This window comes from Hylobates moloch, unplaced genomic scaffold (assembly GCF_009828535.3).
Source record: "Hylobates moloch isolate HMO894 unplaced genomic scaffold, HMol_V3 SCAFFOLD_6, whole genome shotgun sequence".
Lineage (NCBI taxonomy): Eukaryota > Metazoa > Chordata > Mammalia > Primates > Hylobatidae > Hylobates > Hylobates moloch.
In genome coordinates this window covers 22074610-22091378 of record NW_026652281.1, presented here as the reverse complement: position 1 = coordinate 22091378, position 16769 = coordinate 22074610, and the positions used below count along the sequence as shown (strand labels likewise).

The following is a 16769-nucleotide window of genomic DNA, read 5'->3' as shown; positions in this document are numbered from 1 at the left end:
ATAAAAACTGTGTTGGAGACCATAGGAATTTCATAAAAATACTGAAACCGAAAACACTTAACATTCCAAATCAGCTTTCCAATCTGCAACCTTTGTTACAATGACGGCAACAGGAAAATGGTCTGAAAGTGCCAGGGAACAGAAGAGGAAGGACACTGAGCCCTCTTGGTCCCTTCGGCATTTTCAGGAGACAGAATGCCACAGAGAATTTTCCACAGAGCTGGGCATGGTGGCGCACTCCTGTAATCCCAACAAGTCAAGAGGCTGAGGCGGCAGGATTGCTTGAGGCCACAAGTTCAAGAAGAGCATGAGCAATGTAATACGACCCAATCTTTACAAAAAAAAATAAATAATTAGCTGGGCACAGTGGCATGCACCTGTAGTCCCAGCTACTGGGGAGCATGAGGTGGAAGGACAGATTGAGCCCAGAAGTTGGAGGCTGCAGTGAGCCACTATTGCACCACTGCACTCCAGTGTAGGTAAAACTGAGACACCAAAAAAAAAGAAGTGTTCTGTGGTTGCAGAGCAGGAGAGAGAGGAGGCTTAACAGATTCCCACCCTGAAAGAGAAAGTGGGAAGCAGAGTACAAAACAGCACTCAATTTCCTTTGAGAAAACTGCCTCCCCTCCATTGTGAGAAGTCTTCATCTGGAGGGTCTGCCTCCCCACTGCTGCAGCCAGGAGCTAGCTCTTCACCCACTTCCCAGGGAGTCACAAGAGCCTGGCTGCTAGGCTCAGCGAATGGATGCTCTCTCCAAGTACAGCAAGATCCTAAACAAGTTAGGCTTTAGTGCCGTGGCAGAAGCAAGCATGCTAAACACACTTCCCCACATCCACAATGGAGGCTTGGCATTGTCAGCAGTAGCGGTTGGAACACAGGATTTACGAGTTATGAAATGCTCAATATAACCAGTAATGAGCAGCACAAGACCTCTCACACCTTCAAATATAAGACCAGTAATGACACTTACAAATGTACATTTTAACTTGGGTAGTTAAAAATACTAACAAGTGATTTATATCTGCTAAATCAGCAAAAAAGAACAAAGAGGAACAAATTGAAGGCATATGTTTTACTGAACATTATAACCAAAAAAATTGAGTCCTTGTGCTAGAAACATGTAGAAGAAAAATTATAAATTTGTTTCAAAGAAAGCTTTCAGAACCAGTTTTACCTAAAATCTATAGCTAAGCACTCCCACCTACCCTCACCCATGATTTCTTCCTGCCAACCTTCTCTCAATAGCTATATCAGTATTTAGCTTGATTCATGTTCAATATTGACAACAGCATGTCTAGTTAAATACTGCTCGCAGCTGGCCATGGGACATATTATGAATACCTTTGCTTCCCAGATACATTTGTAATTGTTTAGTTTTTCATTTGCTTACTTCTCTGGGCCATAATTCAACCCCAAATTATTTGCCATTTCTCCAAATCTCTCCACATCCTGATGGATCAGATTGTCTACAAATGTCATCTTGTTCAAAGGCCTCTGCTCCAGTCCAACCTGGCAGGAGTAGAGGGGTGCCATGCAGAAGGGGAGCAGAGAGTGCCAGGAAGGCAGGAGAACAGGGGCCTCTGGGCTGAACCAGCCCAAAGGCTCCTGCGCAGCTTCCCAATGAGAAAAGGTGAGGCTGTCAGCAAAGAGAAAGTGAACTTTGCCCAGCTCTCTGTGACCACATGCTGCCACATACACTGAGGATTGAGAACAGATCTAAGGGCAACTGCAGACGCCTAAAGCTAAAGAAAATGGTCTAAGTTTGTATAAAAAAATCCAGATGCACTTTTTATTTTTATTTTTTTGGAGACAGGATCTCACTGTTGCCCAGGCAGTGGCACAATCTAGGCTCACTGCAACCTCTGCCTCCTGGGTTCACACAATTCTCCTGCCTCAGCCTCCCTAATAGCTGGGATTACAGGCGCCTGCCACCACACTGGGCTAATTTTTGTATTTTTTGGTAAAGACAGGGTTTCACCATATCGACCAGGCTGGTCTCAAACTCCTAGCCTCTACTGATCCACCTGCCTTGGCCTCTCAAAGTGCTGGGATTATAGGCGTAAGCCACCTCGCCCAGCCTCCAGATGCACTTTCTATATAATTCTGCACAGGCAATTTTGGCCTCAGAGTCCTCCAGCAGGTGGCTGACTCCAGCACAGGAACAAAATCCGTCTACCCCACAAATCTCTTCCAAGTTGACAAAGCCTTCATAAGCAAGAGCCACGACTGTGATGAATGCCTGTTGTCATTTTAAGCACTGCAAGTTATTCCACATGAATACCGAACTATGGTCCAAGCATATAGGGGAATGCATCTCCCTTTCAATCACACGCCATCCAACACATGCCATAGGTGGGTAATGTCAAGCAATATTCACCCTCCACCGCCGAATCCTTCGCTTGGTCAGGAGACACCCCGTATCTACTGCAAAGACTTCTCTTTTCTCCTCGGTTCTGTATTTTCCCAAATTCCTACCCTGGTATGTACTATTTTTTTTCTAATTACAAAATAACCATTAACTTTTAAAAAGCCATGTACAACTAGTTGACATAATAAAAATCCATCTAACCCATCTTTTAGTAAATATGGCTATGTTGTAACAATTTTATTTTGATTTTTAAAAAAGGAGTCTCTTGATTTAATCAGGGCTTTGGGGTCATAGGGGGATTAGTCACTGTCACAGCCATAATAATGCATTTATTCAGGGAAAACTTTAATTTTGTCTTCTTCAAATACAGCTGCCGGAACACCTCAAATTAAGGGACATTCATCTAAAACACCTTTACTGAAACTTGATTCCTTGGGCCAGAGGAAGGTCTTTACTGTAGTTGATAGTACTAGTGGGAAAAAATGAACAGAATTAATGATAGTACATACATAACAGAAGATTTTCATGCCCACTTTTAAAATGTAGCAGATCTATATTAACAAGGTGAGATCTCCAAGTTATAACTTTTTAAGACAAACCTTTAAGATAAAAGACAATGTTAGTATGGATCCCGTTTTATTTAAAAGAAAAAAGACAGAAACATAAAAATCTGGAAAGACATATCATACATGGGTTTTTTTTTGGTTGGTTTTTGTTTGTTTTGTTTTGTTCTGTTTTGAGACAGGGTCTCACTCTGTTGCCCAGACTGGAGTGCAATGGCACGATCTCGACTCACTGCAACCTCCGCCTCCCAGGCTCAAGCGATTCTCCTGCCTCAGCCTCCCGATTAGCTGCGATTATAAGCACCCACCACCACGCCCAGCTAATTTTTGTATTTTTAGTAGAGACGGGGTTTCACCATGTTGGCCAGGCTGGTCTTGAACTCCTGACCTCAAATGATCCACCTGCCTCGGCCTCCCGAACTGCTTGGATTACAAGCATGAGCCACTGCAGGCATGAATCACCTGAAGTCAGGAGTTCAAGACCAGCCTGGCCACCATGGGGAAACCTGGTCTCTACTAAAAATGCAAAAATTAGCTGGGCGTGGTGGTGCACGCCTATAATCACAGCTACTTTGGAGGCTGAGGCAGGAGAATCGCTGGAATCTGGGAGGCAGAGGCTGAGGCTGCAGTGAGCTGAGATCAGGCCACTGCACTCCAGCCTGGGTGACAGAGCAAGACTCCATCTCAAAAAAAAAAAAAGTGTGCCCTCAAAAGTGCAATAAACAGCCCAGCATGGTGGCTCATACCTATAATCCCAGGACTTTGAGAGGCCGAGGCAGGCAGCTCACCTGAGGTCAGGAGTTCAACAACAGTCTGGCCAACACAGTGAAACCCCATCTCTACTAAAAATACAAAAATTAGCCGGGTCCTGTGGCTCACGCCTGTAATCTCAACACTTTGGGAGGCCGAGACGGGTGGATCACCTGAGGTCGGGAGTTCGAGACCAGCCTGACCAACATGGAGAAACCCCAACTCTATTAAAAATACAGAAACCACGCATGAGACCATTTCATTGTTGGGTGCTGGGCACTAGATGAAGCTAGACAAGAAGGCTAGAAAAATAGTACCAAATAGATACTCAGAGGAGACAGCTGTGGAATGCTGGAAAAATCAAATCAAATGACACTGCACAAAGACAGCACAGACAGTAGGAGAGTGTAAAAGCCCATTCCCAAAGGCTTTAAGCCCAAACCTATCTTCCCAAAACCTTTTCTTACCAAGTAGACCTTCTCATGTACTGTTTCCAGGCATCACTGCCAGACTCCCTGCCACCACCAGTGTGCTTTTCTCCTCCTAGAGAAATAAAAAATAGTATCATATCTTTTGAGCAGTTTCCATGTGGGCTCATAGTTGGTATTAACAAAAAGAAGATACCAAAAGGATACCAGAACAACCTGATTATTTACTTTACATTTAGCCCACGATATCTCCCCTGCAAACAAATAAATCAAAGACAGAGACCAAGAGACCAAAACAAACAGAAAAAAGGAATTAAGAGGGAAAATAAAATATGAGGAATTAAGAGGAAATGGAAACAGAAAGAAACTGTAAAAAAAAAAAAAAAAAATCCCATTAGCTGGGTGTGGTGGCACATGCCTGTAATCCCACTGTGCCCAGCCCATACATGTTATTCACAGTTTTTCTTTTGAGCAGGGCACAAGAATATGGGAGCTGTAACTGTCTTCTTTATCTCTCTCAATAACTTGTATTAAATTATCACGGAAAACACAGATATTCCCATTTGACAGAAATACATTAAGAAAATATAATAATTTTGAAATAAAAGCTTCTCTATTAACTAGTCACCTGGTCTTTCTCATGAGAGGGAAAGAATCTCCACTAAATGGGTTCCAGAAAAATCACAGCTGAATGTTTGTCTTTCTAGCTCTCAAATGCACAAGCAAAGTAAAAAGAGATATAACTGACTTCAAAGAATGGGAAGCCAGTAAAAAGCCTGCACACGTTTGAAATAAAACAAGCCACAGCTAACAGCACCTCTGAAATTCCTGGCAGGAACAGAGTCGCAGAGGCTCTAAGGAACCAAGGCTGAGCACCTGCCTGAGGTTCCAGAGCTAGGGACGGCAGTAAATGGGACTGGGATGGTGTCTCTTGGTTCCTCACCCAGTGCTCATTCTACAAGATGACACCCCATGAGTCTTCCCCAACAAACTCTTTTATTGCACTTGAATAAAAGCTATTTCTACCCAAGGTGGGCAGGGAGGGAGTAGGGGGAGAGCGAATAAAAGTAGAAGAAACAAGTCCTAGTTAAAATCTCCCAAGAGACTCCCTATCCAGCTACGCACATGCTGAGCGAATGAACTAATCCACTTTCAAGAACCATGTTCATTATTCTGAGAACTGGTACCCCACTGCCCTCCGCTTGCTAGCCAGGCCTGCAGGGCCCTCCCTGCCTCTGTTTTCTACTGCTTCTTCAGTCTGCAAGGGTACTGAGTGCATCCAAGAAGAAAATGAAAAGAACAGCTTCTTCTCTTTCTCCTACTAGTTGACTCCCATGTGTCCTGCTCCTGGACAGAAGCCTCTATCATAATAGAGGGTCAATACATAATGTCTAAAGCTTTCAAGGAGACAGCAGTGAAAGCACACTAGTTAGAAAAACTGACATCAATTCAAAGGTAAATTTGCTTTTTTCTTTTAGTAAAAAGAATCTCGGCCAGGTACAGTGGCTCACACCTGTATTCCCAGCACTTTGGGAGGCCGAGGCAGGTGGATCACAAGGTCAGGAGTTCAAGACCAGCCTGGCCAACATGGTGAAACCCCGTCTCTACTAAAAAAAACACAAAAATTAGCCGGGCATGGTGGCGTGTGCCTGTAATCCCAGCTACTCAGGAGGCTGAGGCGGGAGAATTGCTTGAACTGGGGAGGTGGAGGTTGCGGTGAGCCGAGATTGCACCACTGCACTCCAGCATGGGCAACAGAGCAAGACTCCGTCTCACAAAAAAAAAAAAAAAAGAATCTCAATGTAGCCTCTGGGAAAGGAGGAGGAGAAGAAAAGTATGGGCAAAACTACTTTTTCCATTATAAGACTTTTTTAAAACTTTTATTTATTTAGAGACAGGGTCACACTCACTCTGTCACCCAGTCTGAAGTGCAGTGGTGGGATCACGGCTTACTGCAGCCTCAAACTCTTGGGCTTAAGCCAGCCTTGCACCTCAGACTCACGAGTAGCTGGGAATACAGGTGTGTGCCACCACATCTGGCTAGTTTTTTTTTTAATTTTTTTGTAGAGACAGGGTCCTACTAACGTTGCCCAGGTTCATCTCAAACTCCTGGGCTTAAGCAATTACAGGCATGAGCCACCATGCCCAGCCCAAAACTTTTTTTTGGGAAGACAGAGTCTTGCTCTGTCACCCAGGTTTGAGTGCAGTGGAACAATCTTGGCTCACTGCAACCTCCGTCTCCCAGACTCAAGAGATCCTCCCACCTCAGCCTCCCAAGTAACTGGGACTACAGGCACACACCACCATGCCTAGCTAATTTTTGTATTTTTTGTAGAGACGAGTTTTTGCCATGTTGCCCAGGCTGGTCTTGAACTCCTGAGCTCAAACGATCGGCCCACCTCTGCCTCCCAAAGTGCCAGGATTCCAGGCATAAGCCACTGTGCCTGGCCACCAAAACTTTAAAAATTAACTATAAAAGCTTAAATGAAGAATAGTCAATTGACTGGGTGCAGTGGCTCATGCCTGTAATCCCAACACTCTGGGAAGCCAAGGCAGGTGGATGGCTTGAGCCCAGGAATTTGAGACCAGCCTGGGCAACATAGTGAAGGCCTGTTTCTAAAAAAAAAAAAAAAAAAAAAAATATTTAATTAGCTGGGTTGTGGAGGCACATGCCTGTAATCTCAGCTATTCATGAGGCTGAGGCAAGAGGAATGCTTGAGCCTGGGAGGTGGTGGCTGCAGTGAGCTGTGATCGCACCACCGCACTCCAGCCTGGGCAACAGAGCAAGCCCCCCAACTCAAAAAAAAAAAGGAATAATCAATTGGAGAGAGCAGGCATGGGTTGGAAACAGGGATTAAATTAGTACAAAAGGAGAAGATAGACACTCATGCATTCAGGCAACTGCACAGTGGAGTGCAGGGGTAAGGGGTGAACTGAAAACAGCAAAGTCCATGCATCAAATAGTAATTGTAGTATTTGGTCTAAAAATATAAAAGAATGCTACTAATGATATAAACTTTTACAAGTATTAATGCATGTTTGTTTTGCTTCTATATTTTAAAAAAACAACAAGCAATCTGTTTTATTTTACTTCGGATCATTTTTAATAAATAATACTTAATACACAATGGTTAGGGAGAGTTTTTCAGGAAAAACTACTACCAAGTTTCAGCATTAATAATGCATGGCTTATTAAGAGGAAACAGGAGCAGGGCCCAGTGAAAAGAAACAACTTTGTATTCCATCTAGTGAAAAAGAGTATGTTTAACATTTATATGCCTACTTTGCAAACAAAAACCAGAATATTTCATGTAAAATTTTCTGGCTTTGAAGCAGGGATTCTTAATCTTTTTTGGGTCTGGAAACTTCTCCCCAGAAAACAAATGCCACCATTTCAGGGGTTCACACATTTCAGGTTAAGGGCCTCTGCTCTAACCTGATGCTGCCTCTGAGGAGATGACGCAGGACTCTATGCGATAACTCTGGATACAGAATGTAAGTTTTTTCAGGCATGTTAGATCACATAAGGTTATTTCAAAATATAAGGAGTGTTTCAGTCTCATGGTCAATCTTTTCTAAAAGCTACTACTGGTTTTTCTTTGCTGCCCAACATGGAAAAGAAGAAATGATTCTCTACGTACCAAAGGCACCTCCAATCTCAGCCCCACTTGTTGGAATGTTGACATTTACAATGCCACAGTCTGATCCCTTAGGTCTGTGTAAAAAGGGAAGCATGGTGAGAGCGATGAACACGAAATTAAAAACAAACAAAAATAAATAAAAAATCTAAACCAAAGCTCAAAGGCTTTCAATACTGAAAAATTGATTTTCGACTACAATGGTTTTTTTAAGTCCACTCACCACATAAATCAGACTTATATAAATTTTCAAAATAGACAAAGTTGTACCCAAGCCAGCGAAAGATTCTGCCCAGATCTTTGGTAAAGATGCTACTTGAAAGTCCCTGTTTTACTTCATTATTCCATGCAAAGACCTCTTCTTCATTCTAAAAGGAGAGACATAGGAAGCTGTTAGATGTTATAGTGTTCAGGTTAAAGTTCACTGACATTAAACTCATTTCCTGAGGTGTACCAGTATAATTTCAGTGTACAAAAGGAAACCAAAGAGTCAAGTTTACTCACTCTGTTTCTCTTATAATTCAGATCACTGATAATAAGCAAAACTTTTTGGGATTTTTCCCCTAATTATGAGAAACAAATATTAACACATTCTTCCTTTCATTCAAGCTACTACATATAATAGCTAATATCTATTGAGCTCTTATGTGTGTAACACACTGATCTAAGCACTTAACATGCATTTAGTTATTTAATCCTCATCCTATATCACAGGTTTCCTACTACCTCCCAATTTACACATTGGGCAACTGAGGCCTAGAGAAGCTAATCTGCTCAAGAGCTCACACAGCCTCATAATGTACACAAACACATTACAAAACACAAAATTATATTCTCTAGTCCCCATAAGTGAAACAATGATAGGTAAAATTTAAAGCAAATAATAAAGAAATGCAATGATGTAACTGCAACAAGATGCAATTCTCACTATTCTTTTACTCTTAATAATGGTACATTCAAATATTGATTCAATCTCTGCAGTCTCAAAATTAATCCTAAATATTTACTGACAAGGCTAAGGCCTGTCTCAACCTAGGGAATGAGATCTTCTAATTCATTCACCTGTGTCGGTTTTTTGGGTTTTGTTTATTTGTTTGTTTTAGAGACAGGATCTCATCCCACCTCAGCCTCCCAAGTAGCCAGGACTACAGGTACGTATCACACCTGGCTAATTTTTTAATTTTTTGTAGAGACAAGGTCTCACTGTGTTGGCCAGGCTGGTCTTGAGCACCTGGCCTGAAGTGATCCTTCTAAAGCACTGAGATTACAAGCATGAGCCATTGTGCCCAGCTTCTTCACCTATTAAAACCTCCACAGTTTGAGATCAACAAATAAGATCAGGGAAAACAAAACCAAACTCCGCAGCCTGTCCTCTGATGGAGTTTATAACTATAGGACTTTTTTTTTTTTTGAGACGGAGTCTCGCTCTGTTGCCCAGGCTGGAGTGCAATGGTGCAATCTCGGCTCGCTGCAACTTCAGCCTCCCGGGTTCAAGTGATTCTCCTGCCTCAGCCTCTCAGGTAGCTGGCATTACAGATTACAGGTGCCTGCCACCACGCCTGGCTAATATTTTTTTGTTTTTGGTAGAGATGGGGTTTCACCATGTTGGCCAGGCTGGTCTCGAACTCCTGACCTCAGGTGATCTGCCTGCCTCACCCTCCCAAAGTGCTTGGATTACAGGCATGAGCCACCATGCCCGGCCAACTATAGGTCTTTAGATTACCCCCGCATCTTCTCATTTTGTCCGCTGACATGTTCACAGCACTCAGGCTATCAAACTATCCAGTACCACGGTTCAGGAGAAGGTGACTCCATGGCCTGCACAGCCCAGGATTAAGAAGTCACAGGAAATGACGACCACACACTCCATAAACTCCAACACTAGTCCACTACCCAGTCTGGTTTCCCTGGCAGCTAGCTTGGCATGCTACAGAGTTTTTAAGTGTTTATCTCATATTTTATCCTGAACCTTTATATATCTACTATTCAGATTACTTTCTAAAACCCTCTTAAAGGCTCATCAAGTGAAATTTAATCCACCATCATTTTCCTATCATTTATTTCAACATTAGACTAGCGAACAGAATGCATTTTTACCTTGAATTTAAAGACATAGAGAATCGGAGCAAAAGTCTCTGTGTGTGCAATGGACGCATCGTGGGCAAGACCTGTCACAATTGTCGGTTCTACGTAATTTCCAGGGCGATCCATAACCTAATGCAGAGAAATGAAATAAAAAGAATGAAAGCATTGCTTTCTAGGACTTGGGGTCAGAGGATGCAATCTTTGCCTACACTTATAAAAAAAAATTAGCATCATTTATAGGTGAATTATTTCTCCAAAATAACTTCCAATCACGAAAGAAAATTCTCTTTTCCTGATACTGGTTCTAACTTAGTTGGTCAGAGAAAAATGGAAATGAAGAGTCAGGCAGGGATGGAGAGCCATGCCATGTGACATAACCAAGTTATGTTGAACAAACACTGTTGCAAGAGGTTATTTTCACTCACCCTGTAGTGCAATGACTTGATCTCAGCTCACTGCAATCTCTGTCTCCCGGGTTCAAGCCATCCTCCCACCTCAGCCTCCCAAGTAACTGGGACTACAGGCACGCACCACCATGCCCAGCTAAATTGATTTTGTATTTTTAGTAGGGACCAGGTTTCACCATTTTGGCCAGGCTGGTCTTGAACTCCTTACCTCAAGTGATCCACCTGTCTTAGCCTCCCAGAGTGCTGGGATTACAGGTGTGAGCCAACATGCCCGGCTACAAACAAATCTTTCTATGTGGAGGTTTTTTTGTTTTTGATTTTTTTTTTTTTATTATTTGGTTTTTTGTTTTTGATTTGGTCTTGCTTTGTTGCCCAAGCTGCAGTGCAGTGATGTCATCATGACTCATTGCAACCTCAAACTTGTGAGCTCAAGCAATCCTCCCACCTCAGCCTCCCAAGTAGCTAGCACTACATGCGCATGCCACCATATTCAGCTAAATTTTTTTTTAGAGACAGGGTCTCACCATGTTGTCCAGGTGGGTCTTGAATTCCTGGCCTCAAGCAATCCTCCCACCACAGCCTCCCAAAGTGCTAAGATTGCAGGTGTGAGCCACTGCACCTGGCAATATATGTTAATTTCTTTTTTAATGCTTACGATATGTATTTTTTTATTCCTTGCCTTAACTGACTTGTAAAAATAACCAATAAATACATTCTAATTGCTCTGAATACAAAGTCTCCTACTGTACTTGAAAAGGAATTCTCCTTTCCATACAAATATTAAGGACCCAATTCAAAAGCAACCACGACTCAGTTTCTTCTATGTCCTTCCAGAAATGTCCCATGCATTTTCTGTCTTTTTTTTAAATATGGAATGCTTTTTAAAATATGGATATGAATTTGCATATCATCCTTGTGCATAGGCCATGCTAATCTTCTCTGTATCGTTCCAATTTTAGTATATGTGCTGACAAAGCCAAGCACTGTTGTCATTCTTTAAAACATGTATTTCTCGCCAGGCACGGTGGCTCACGCCTGTAATCCCAGCACTTTGGGAGTCCAAGGCAGGTGGATCACGAAGTCAGGAGTTCCAGACCAGCCTGGCCAACATGGTGAAAACCGCTTCTCTACTAAAAATACAAAAATTGGCTGGGCATGGTAACAGGCACCTGTAATCCCAGCTACTCAAGAGGCTGAGACAGGAGAACCGCTTGAACCTGGGAGGCGGAGGTTGCAGTGAGCTGAGATCATGCCACCGCACTCCAGCCTGGGCAACAGAGCAAGACTCAGGAGCCTGAGGTGGGAGGATTGCTTTAGCCCAGGAGGAAGAGGCTGCAGTGAGCTGAGATCATGCACCACTGCACTCCAGCCTAGGTGGCAGAGCAAGACCCTGTCACGAAAACAAACAGAGCCAAGCGTGGTGCCCCATGCCTGTAATCCCAGCACCTTGGGAGGCCAAGGTGGGTGGATCACTTTAGGCCAGGAGTTAGAGACCAGCCTGACTAACATGGGAAACCCCATCTCTACCAAAAAATACAAAAATTAGCTGGGTGCGGTGACATGCGCCTGTAATCCCAGCTACTCAGGAGGCTGAAGCAGGAGAATCACTTGAACCCAGGAGGTAGAGGTTGCAGTGAGCCAAGATCGCGCCACTGCACTCCATCCTGGGCACAGAGTAAGACTCTGTCTCAAAAAGAGACAAACAAATAAAAACATGTACTTCTTTGTTTTATAACAATATATATAAATAAAGATGGGAGAAGAAGGATGCCAAATGGGGTGGCTTTCCCAATATGCCCAGAGCCCTGCTTGTGTTTCAGGGAAAAGAAGTTTAAAAAGCTGTCACAACTGATCTCAGAGCATCCCTTACCTTGCCCCCAACGACCACTGTGCCACCTTCTTTCTTTGCTTCTTCCACTGCTCCAAGAAACATGCTCACTGCCTGCTTGGTGTGGAGTGGCCCATAGAGAACATTAGCTGGAGAGAGAAAAGGAAGGCTGGCTCATCATTTTGCCCTTTATGGCATCATTTTATTATTAGAACAGCTTTCTCAATGAACAGACCAATCCCTTCCTATATGCTCTCAGTTGAGAACATAACTCAGCATCCTTTTTCCATAAAGAACCAGATGGTAAATATTTTATGCTTTGGAGGATATACGTGATCTCCATCCCAATGCTCAACTCCATAATTGTAGTGCAAAAGCAGCCACAAATGACATGCAAATGAGTGGGTATGTGCCGAAAAACTTTTTTTTACAGAAAAGGCAGGGCCAAGTCTGTTTGCCAACTTCTAGTTTAAAGGAATGGCTATCAATTACTCAAAGCACTGCACTCAAAATATAGGGTCAGTTTACTCATTACAGTGTGACCATTCTCTAAGGAAACATCACAGTCTCAGTAGTTGGTGTGTAACTCAAGGGGGAAGAGAATGATGCTGTCCTATGTTATGGCTGCTGGGGACTAGAGCATTGACAGTGACCCAGTGACAAAGGAAGAAGGAAGATGTAGGTAGGCCTCTATGAGGAGAAGGCATGTTAGCAGAGCCATCCCCACTCTGGGTGAAGAATGTTTCCAGCAGACAGCACAGCAGGATAGAGCCTGGCATGCCTGGAACACTGAAAGGACGTTGGAGAAGGTGGAGCTCTGGGAGCAAGAGGGAAAACAGACACAGAAAGGCTGGTGAGAAGGCAAGCATGGCAGGAGGCAGACAGCAGACCAGGAAGGATTGGGAGCTTGTGAAAAAGAAGAAATCAAGAGGACCCTAGGTTTTAATCTAAAAGCAGGCCTGGCACAATGGCTCACACCTATAATCCTCGCACTTTGGGAGGCCGAGGCAGGCAGATTGCTTGAGGTCAGGAGTTCGGGACCAGCCTGGCCAAAATGGCAAAACCCTGTCTCTACTAAAAATACGAAAATCAGTCAGGCATGGTGGAATGCACCTGTAATCCCAGCTACTCGGGAGGCTGAGGCAGGAGAATTGCTTGAACCCAGGAGGCGGAGGTTGCAGTGAGCTGAGATCAAGCCACTGCACTCCAGCCTGGGCAACAGAGTGAAACTGTGTCTCAAAAAAAAAGAAGAAACGAAAAAAAAATTGAAAAGCAATGAGAAGTTACTGAGGAGTGTTTTAAGCAGGAGAGTGAATTATCTGATTGCATTTTAAAAATCAATCTGTAGCAATGGATCAGAAAGGTCAGGGGATTCTTGCAGCCTTCCGTAAGAGGGATAGTGTCGGCTTGGACAAGGGTAATGGTAATGAGAGAGAAGCGCACTAAATCTCATTCCATATAAACAACCTCTCCCAGTCTCACCCACTAGCACACATCAAGCACCCAGGGTCGAAACCTAGGAGCAGACACGATACCCCAGAGCCTAATAACCTGCTTCATGTGCCTTCAGGCCTCTCAGGAAAAGGAAAGAAACTCCAAAACTCAGATCAGAAAACACTTGTCAACAGCTCTCAAAAAGGGATAGCTTTGAAAACAGAAGGAGATACTCACGGTCCCATGGGTTCCCAACTCGGACCTGTGCATAGGCCTTTTTAAGTCTGTTTACAACCTCATCATGGATGCTTTCATGTACAAACTAAACGAAAAAGGAGATATTCAAGGGCATAGTATGATAAATGTACACATTTTTAAACAATGAATAATTTCCTTGTTACTGAAATATTGTAATCTCTAAAAATATAAGCAAATCAAAGCATGTTTTTTAATTATATAATTTCTCATTTTAATATTAACTATATGAAGTTAAAAATTTCCTTTTAGGTAGATATTAGAATAAAATCATAAGCCATTTTTTTTTTTTAAGACAGAGTCTCACTCTGTCACCCAGGCTGGAGTGCAGTGGCGTGATCTCAGCTCACTGCAACCTCCGCCTCCCGGGTTCAAGCAATTCTTATACCTCAACCTCCCAAGTAGCTGGAATTACAGGCACCCACCACCACACCTGGCTAATTTTTTGTATTTTTAGTAGAGACGGGCTTTTGCCATGGTGGCCAGGCTGGTCTTGAACTCCTGACCTCAGGTGATCCACCCACCTCAGTCTCCCAAAGCGCTGGGATTACAGGCGTGAGCTGCCGCACCCGGTCTGTAAGCCATGTCTTCATCACGTTTCCAAGGATGTACTTGGCTAAGCTTCATAAATGCATTAAAGAAGGCCTCAAGTACATCTGTCCCATACTGTAACCCTAAGTCCCAGTGAACACAGAGCAGTCATAACTGATCTCTGCTGGGTAGCTACAAACACTTAACCCCTGGCCACATAGGTCTCCAGCGGAGGCCTTAATTAGGTGAGGACAACCCTTGCATTCTCTGGGTAGTTGTGAGGTCCATGCTATGCTCCAAGTGGCGGAGCTGAACTTGCTAAACCATCTATGCTCTGGGTGAGTCTCCATGCGATGAATGAATTGACATTATTAGATAACTAGTCATGAAGGAGTCCATAGTATTGGAATTTTTATATATATATACTGCTAATTCTAAGGAAATCTATTTGGACAATGACTAATATTATCTATTAATATTTAAAATTAAAATTGGCTAAATAGAGAAATATTTGGCTTTCATGTCATTTCATATTTTACCATGTAATAAAGGGTATAGTCATTTGGAGTACATGGTTTTTTTTCTTAGCTTTAATGTAATCTTTAATGCAATTTAATGTTTATGGTGAACAAATTTAATAAACTTTATTGTTATAAATATAGTGTCAGATTATTTGAGAATGTCAGCTATGTAAAAATATTTATTTTCATTTGTGCAAAACACCTGAAAAAAGAAATACGAAAAAGTATGAGAGGCCGGGCATGGTGGCTCACACCTGTAATCCCAGCACTTTGGGAGGCCAAGGCAGGCAGATCACCTGGGGTCAGGAGTTTGAGACCACCCTGGCCAACATGGCAAAACCCCATCTCTACTAAAAATACAAAAATTAGCCAGGCACAGTGGTGGGTGCCTGTAGTCCCAGCTACTCGGGAGGCTGAGGTGGGAGAATCACTTGAACCTGGGAGGTGGAAGTTGCAGTGAGCCGAGATCGCACCATTGCACTCCAGCCTGGCCAAAAGAGAGAGACTCCATCTCAAAAAAATAAATAAATAAAAAAGAAAAGAAAAGTGTGAGTTAGGTAAAGATAATTTTCATATATCTTATGGCTGGGCGCAGTGGCTCACGTCTGTAATCCCAGCACTTTGGGAGGCCGAGGCGGGCAGATCACGAGGTCAGGAGATCGAGACCATCCTGGCTAACACAGTGAAACCCCGTCTCTACTAAAAATACAAAAAAAAATTAGCCGGGCATGGTGGGGGGCGCCTGTAGTCCCAGCTACTCGGGAGGCTGAGGCAGGAGAATGGCTTGAACCCGGGAGGCAGAGTTTGCAGCGAGCCGAGATTGCGCCACCGCACTCCAGCCTGGGCGACAGAGTGAGACTCCGTTTCAAAAAAAAAAAAAAAAGAAATTTTCATATATCTTTTAGCTTATTCTAATTAATTTAGATTATGTCAGTCTCATTAAGAATTTGTTCACGCTCATCGTGAATGAGAGCAAAAACCCAAAGCCAATTCCTTAATAATTCAACTGAAGGCTTTTTTCATTACAAAAGGAAAACTCAACAATAATAAAAAAGGCTCAAGTCCAACAGAGCTTAAAAAGAATTTTTTTAAAATGGCAAATGCAGCCAAATTTTATACCTAACTAACACTTCCTCAGGGCTGGGCATGATGGCTCCCACCTGTAATCCCAGCACTTTGGGAGGCCGAGGTGGGTGGATCACCTGAGGTCAGGAGTTCAAGACCAGCTTGGCCAACATGGTAAAACCTCGTCTCTACTAAAAATACAAAAATCAGCCAAGCAGGGAGGCACGTACCTGTAAGTCCCAGCTACTCGGGAGACTGAGGCAGGAGAATCGCCTGAAACCAGGAGGTGAAGGTTGCAGTGAGCAAGATCGCACCACTACACTCCAACCTGGGCAACAGAGCGAGACTCTAACTCAAAAAAAAAAAAAATACTTGCTCAGTTATAGTATAGTCTTTTACTACCATAAAGTCATGGAAATCAAAGTTCTAACACATACTAAACTGAAGTCCAGTTCAATCTTAGAGATTAAACTTCCCAAATCCCACACTGAAGCTAAACCACATCTCCTTATGTATACTTAATATTAATCTGTCCTCTCGATATATATATGTATGCAGGCTATATATGTATATAGAGAGGTCACACACTTACAGAGCCATTTGCTTTTCAGTGAATCATGTCATTTCAAGTCAAATCTAATTGTAGACCTGAGGCTAAAAATTAAAATGTTTATTGATTGGTTGAGATAGGGTCTTGCCCTGTCGCCCAGGCTGGAGTACAATGGTGCAATCATGGCTCATTGCAGCCTCATTGAGGCCATTCCTGGGCTCAATTAATCCTCCTGCCTCAGCCTCCCAAGTAGCTGGGACTACAAGCATGAGCCATCATGCCTTGCTAATTTTTTTTAACTTTTTATAAAGACAGGGAATCACTTTGTTGCCCAGGCTGGTCTCGA

The 16769-nt window shown here is 43.1% G+C and overlaps 1 protein-coding gene and 1 non-coding gene across 2 annotated transcripts in view; both read right to left on the bottom strand.

The window, feature by feature from the left end:
• Positions 1-1057: 1057 nt before the first annotated feature.
• Positions 1058-16769, bottom strand: part of ALDH7A1 (aldehyde dehydrogenase 7 family member A1) — a 52442-nt gene continuing 36730 nt past the window's right edge. Inside the window, exons 12-18 of the mRNA XM_032156544.2 lie at positions 13739-13823; positions 12110-12216; positions 9845-9961; positions 8018-8115; positions 7751-7824; positions 4149-4224; positions 1058-2837 (exon numbers count right to left, since the gene is read on the bottom strand). Coding sequence (XP_032012435.1) covers positions 2783-2837; positions 4149-4224; positions 7751-7824; positions 8018-8115; positions 9845-9961; positions 12110-12216; positions 13739-13823 — 612 coding nt within the window. The 3' untranslated portion in view covers positions 1058-2782. The remainder of the gene's footprint in view (positions 2838-4148; positions 4225-7750; positions 7825-8017; positions 8116-9844; positions 9962-12109; positions 12217-13738; positions 13824-16769) is intronic.
• Positions 11122-11223, bottom strand: LOC116472006 (U6 spliceosomal RNA). Its single transcript, XR_004248931.1, has one exon. It is a non-coding gene; the product is annotated as a U6 spliceosomal RNA (small nuclear RNA).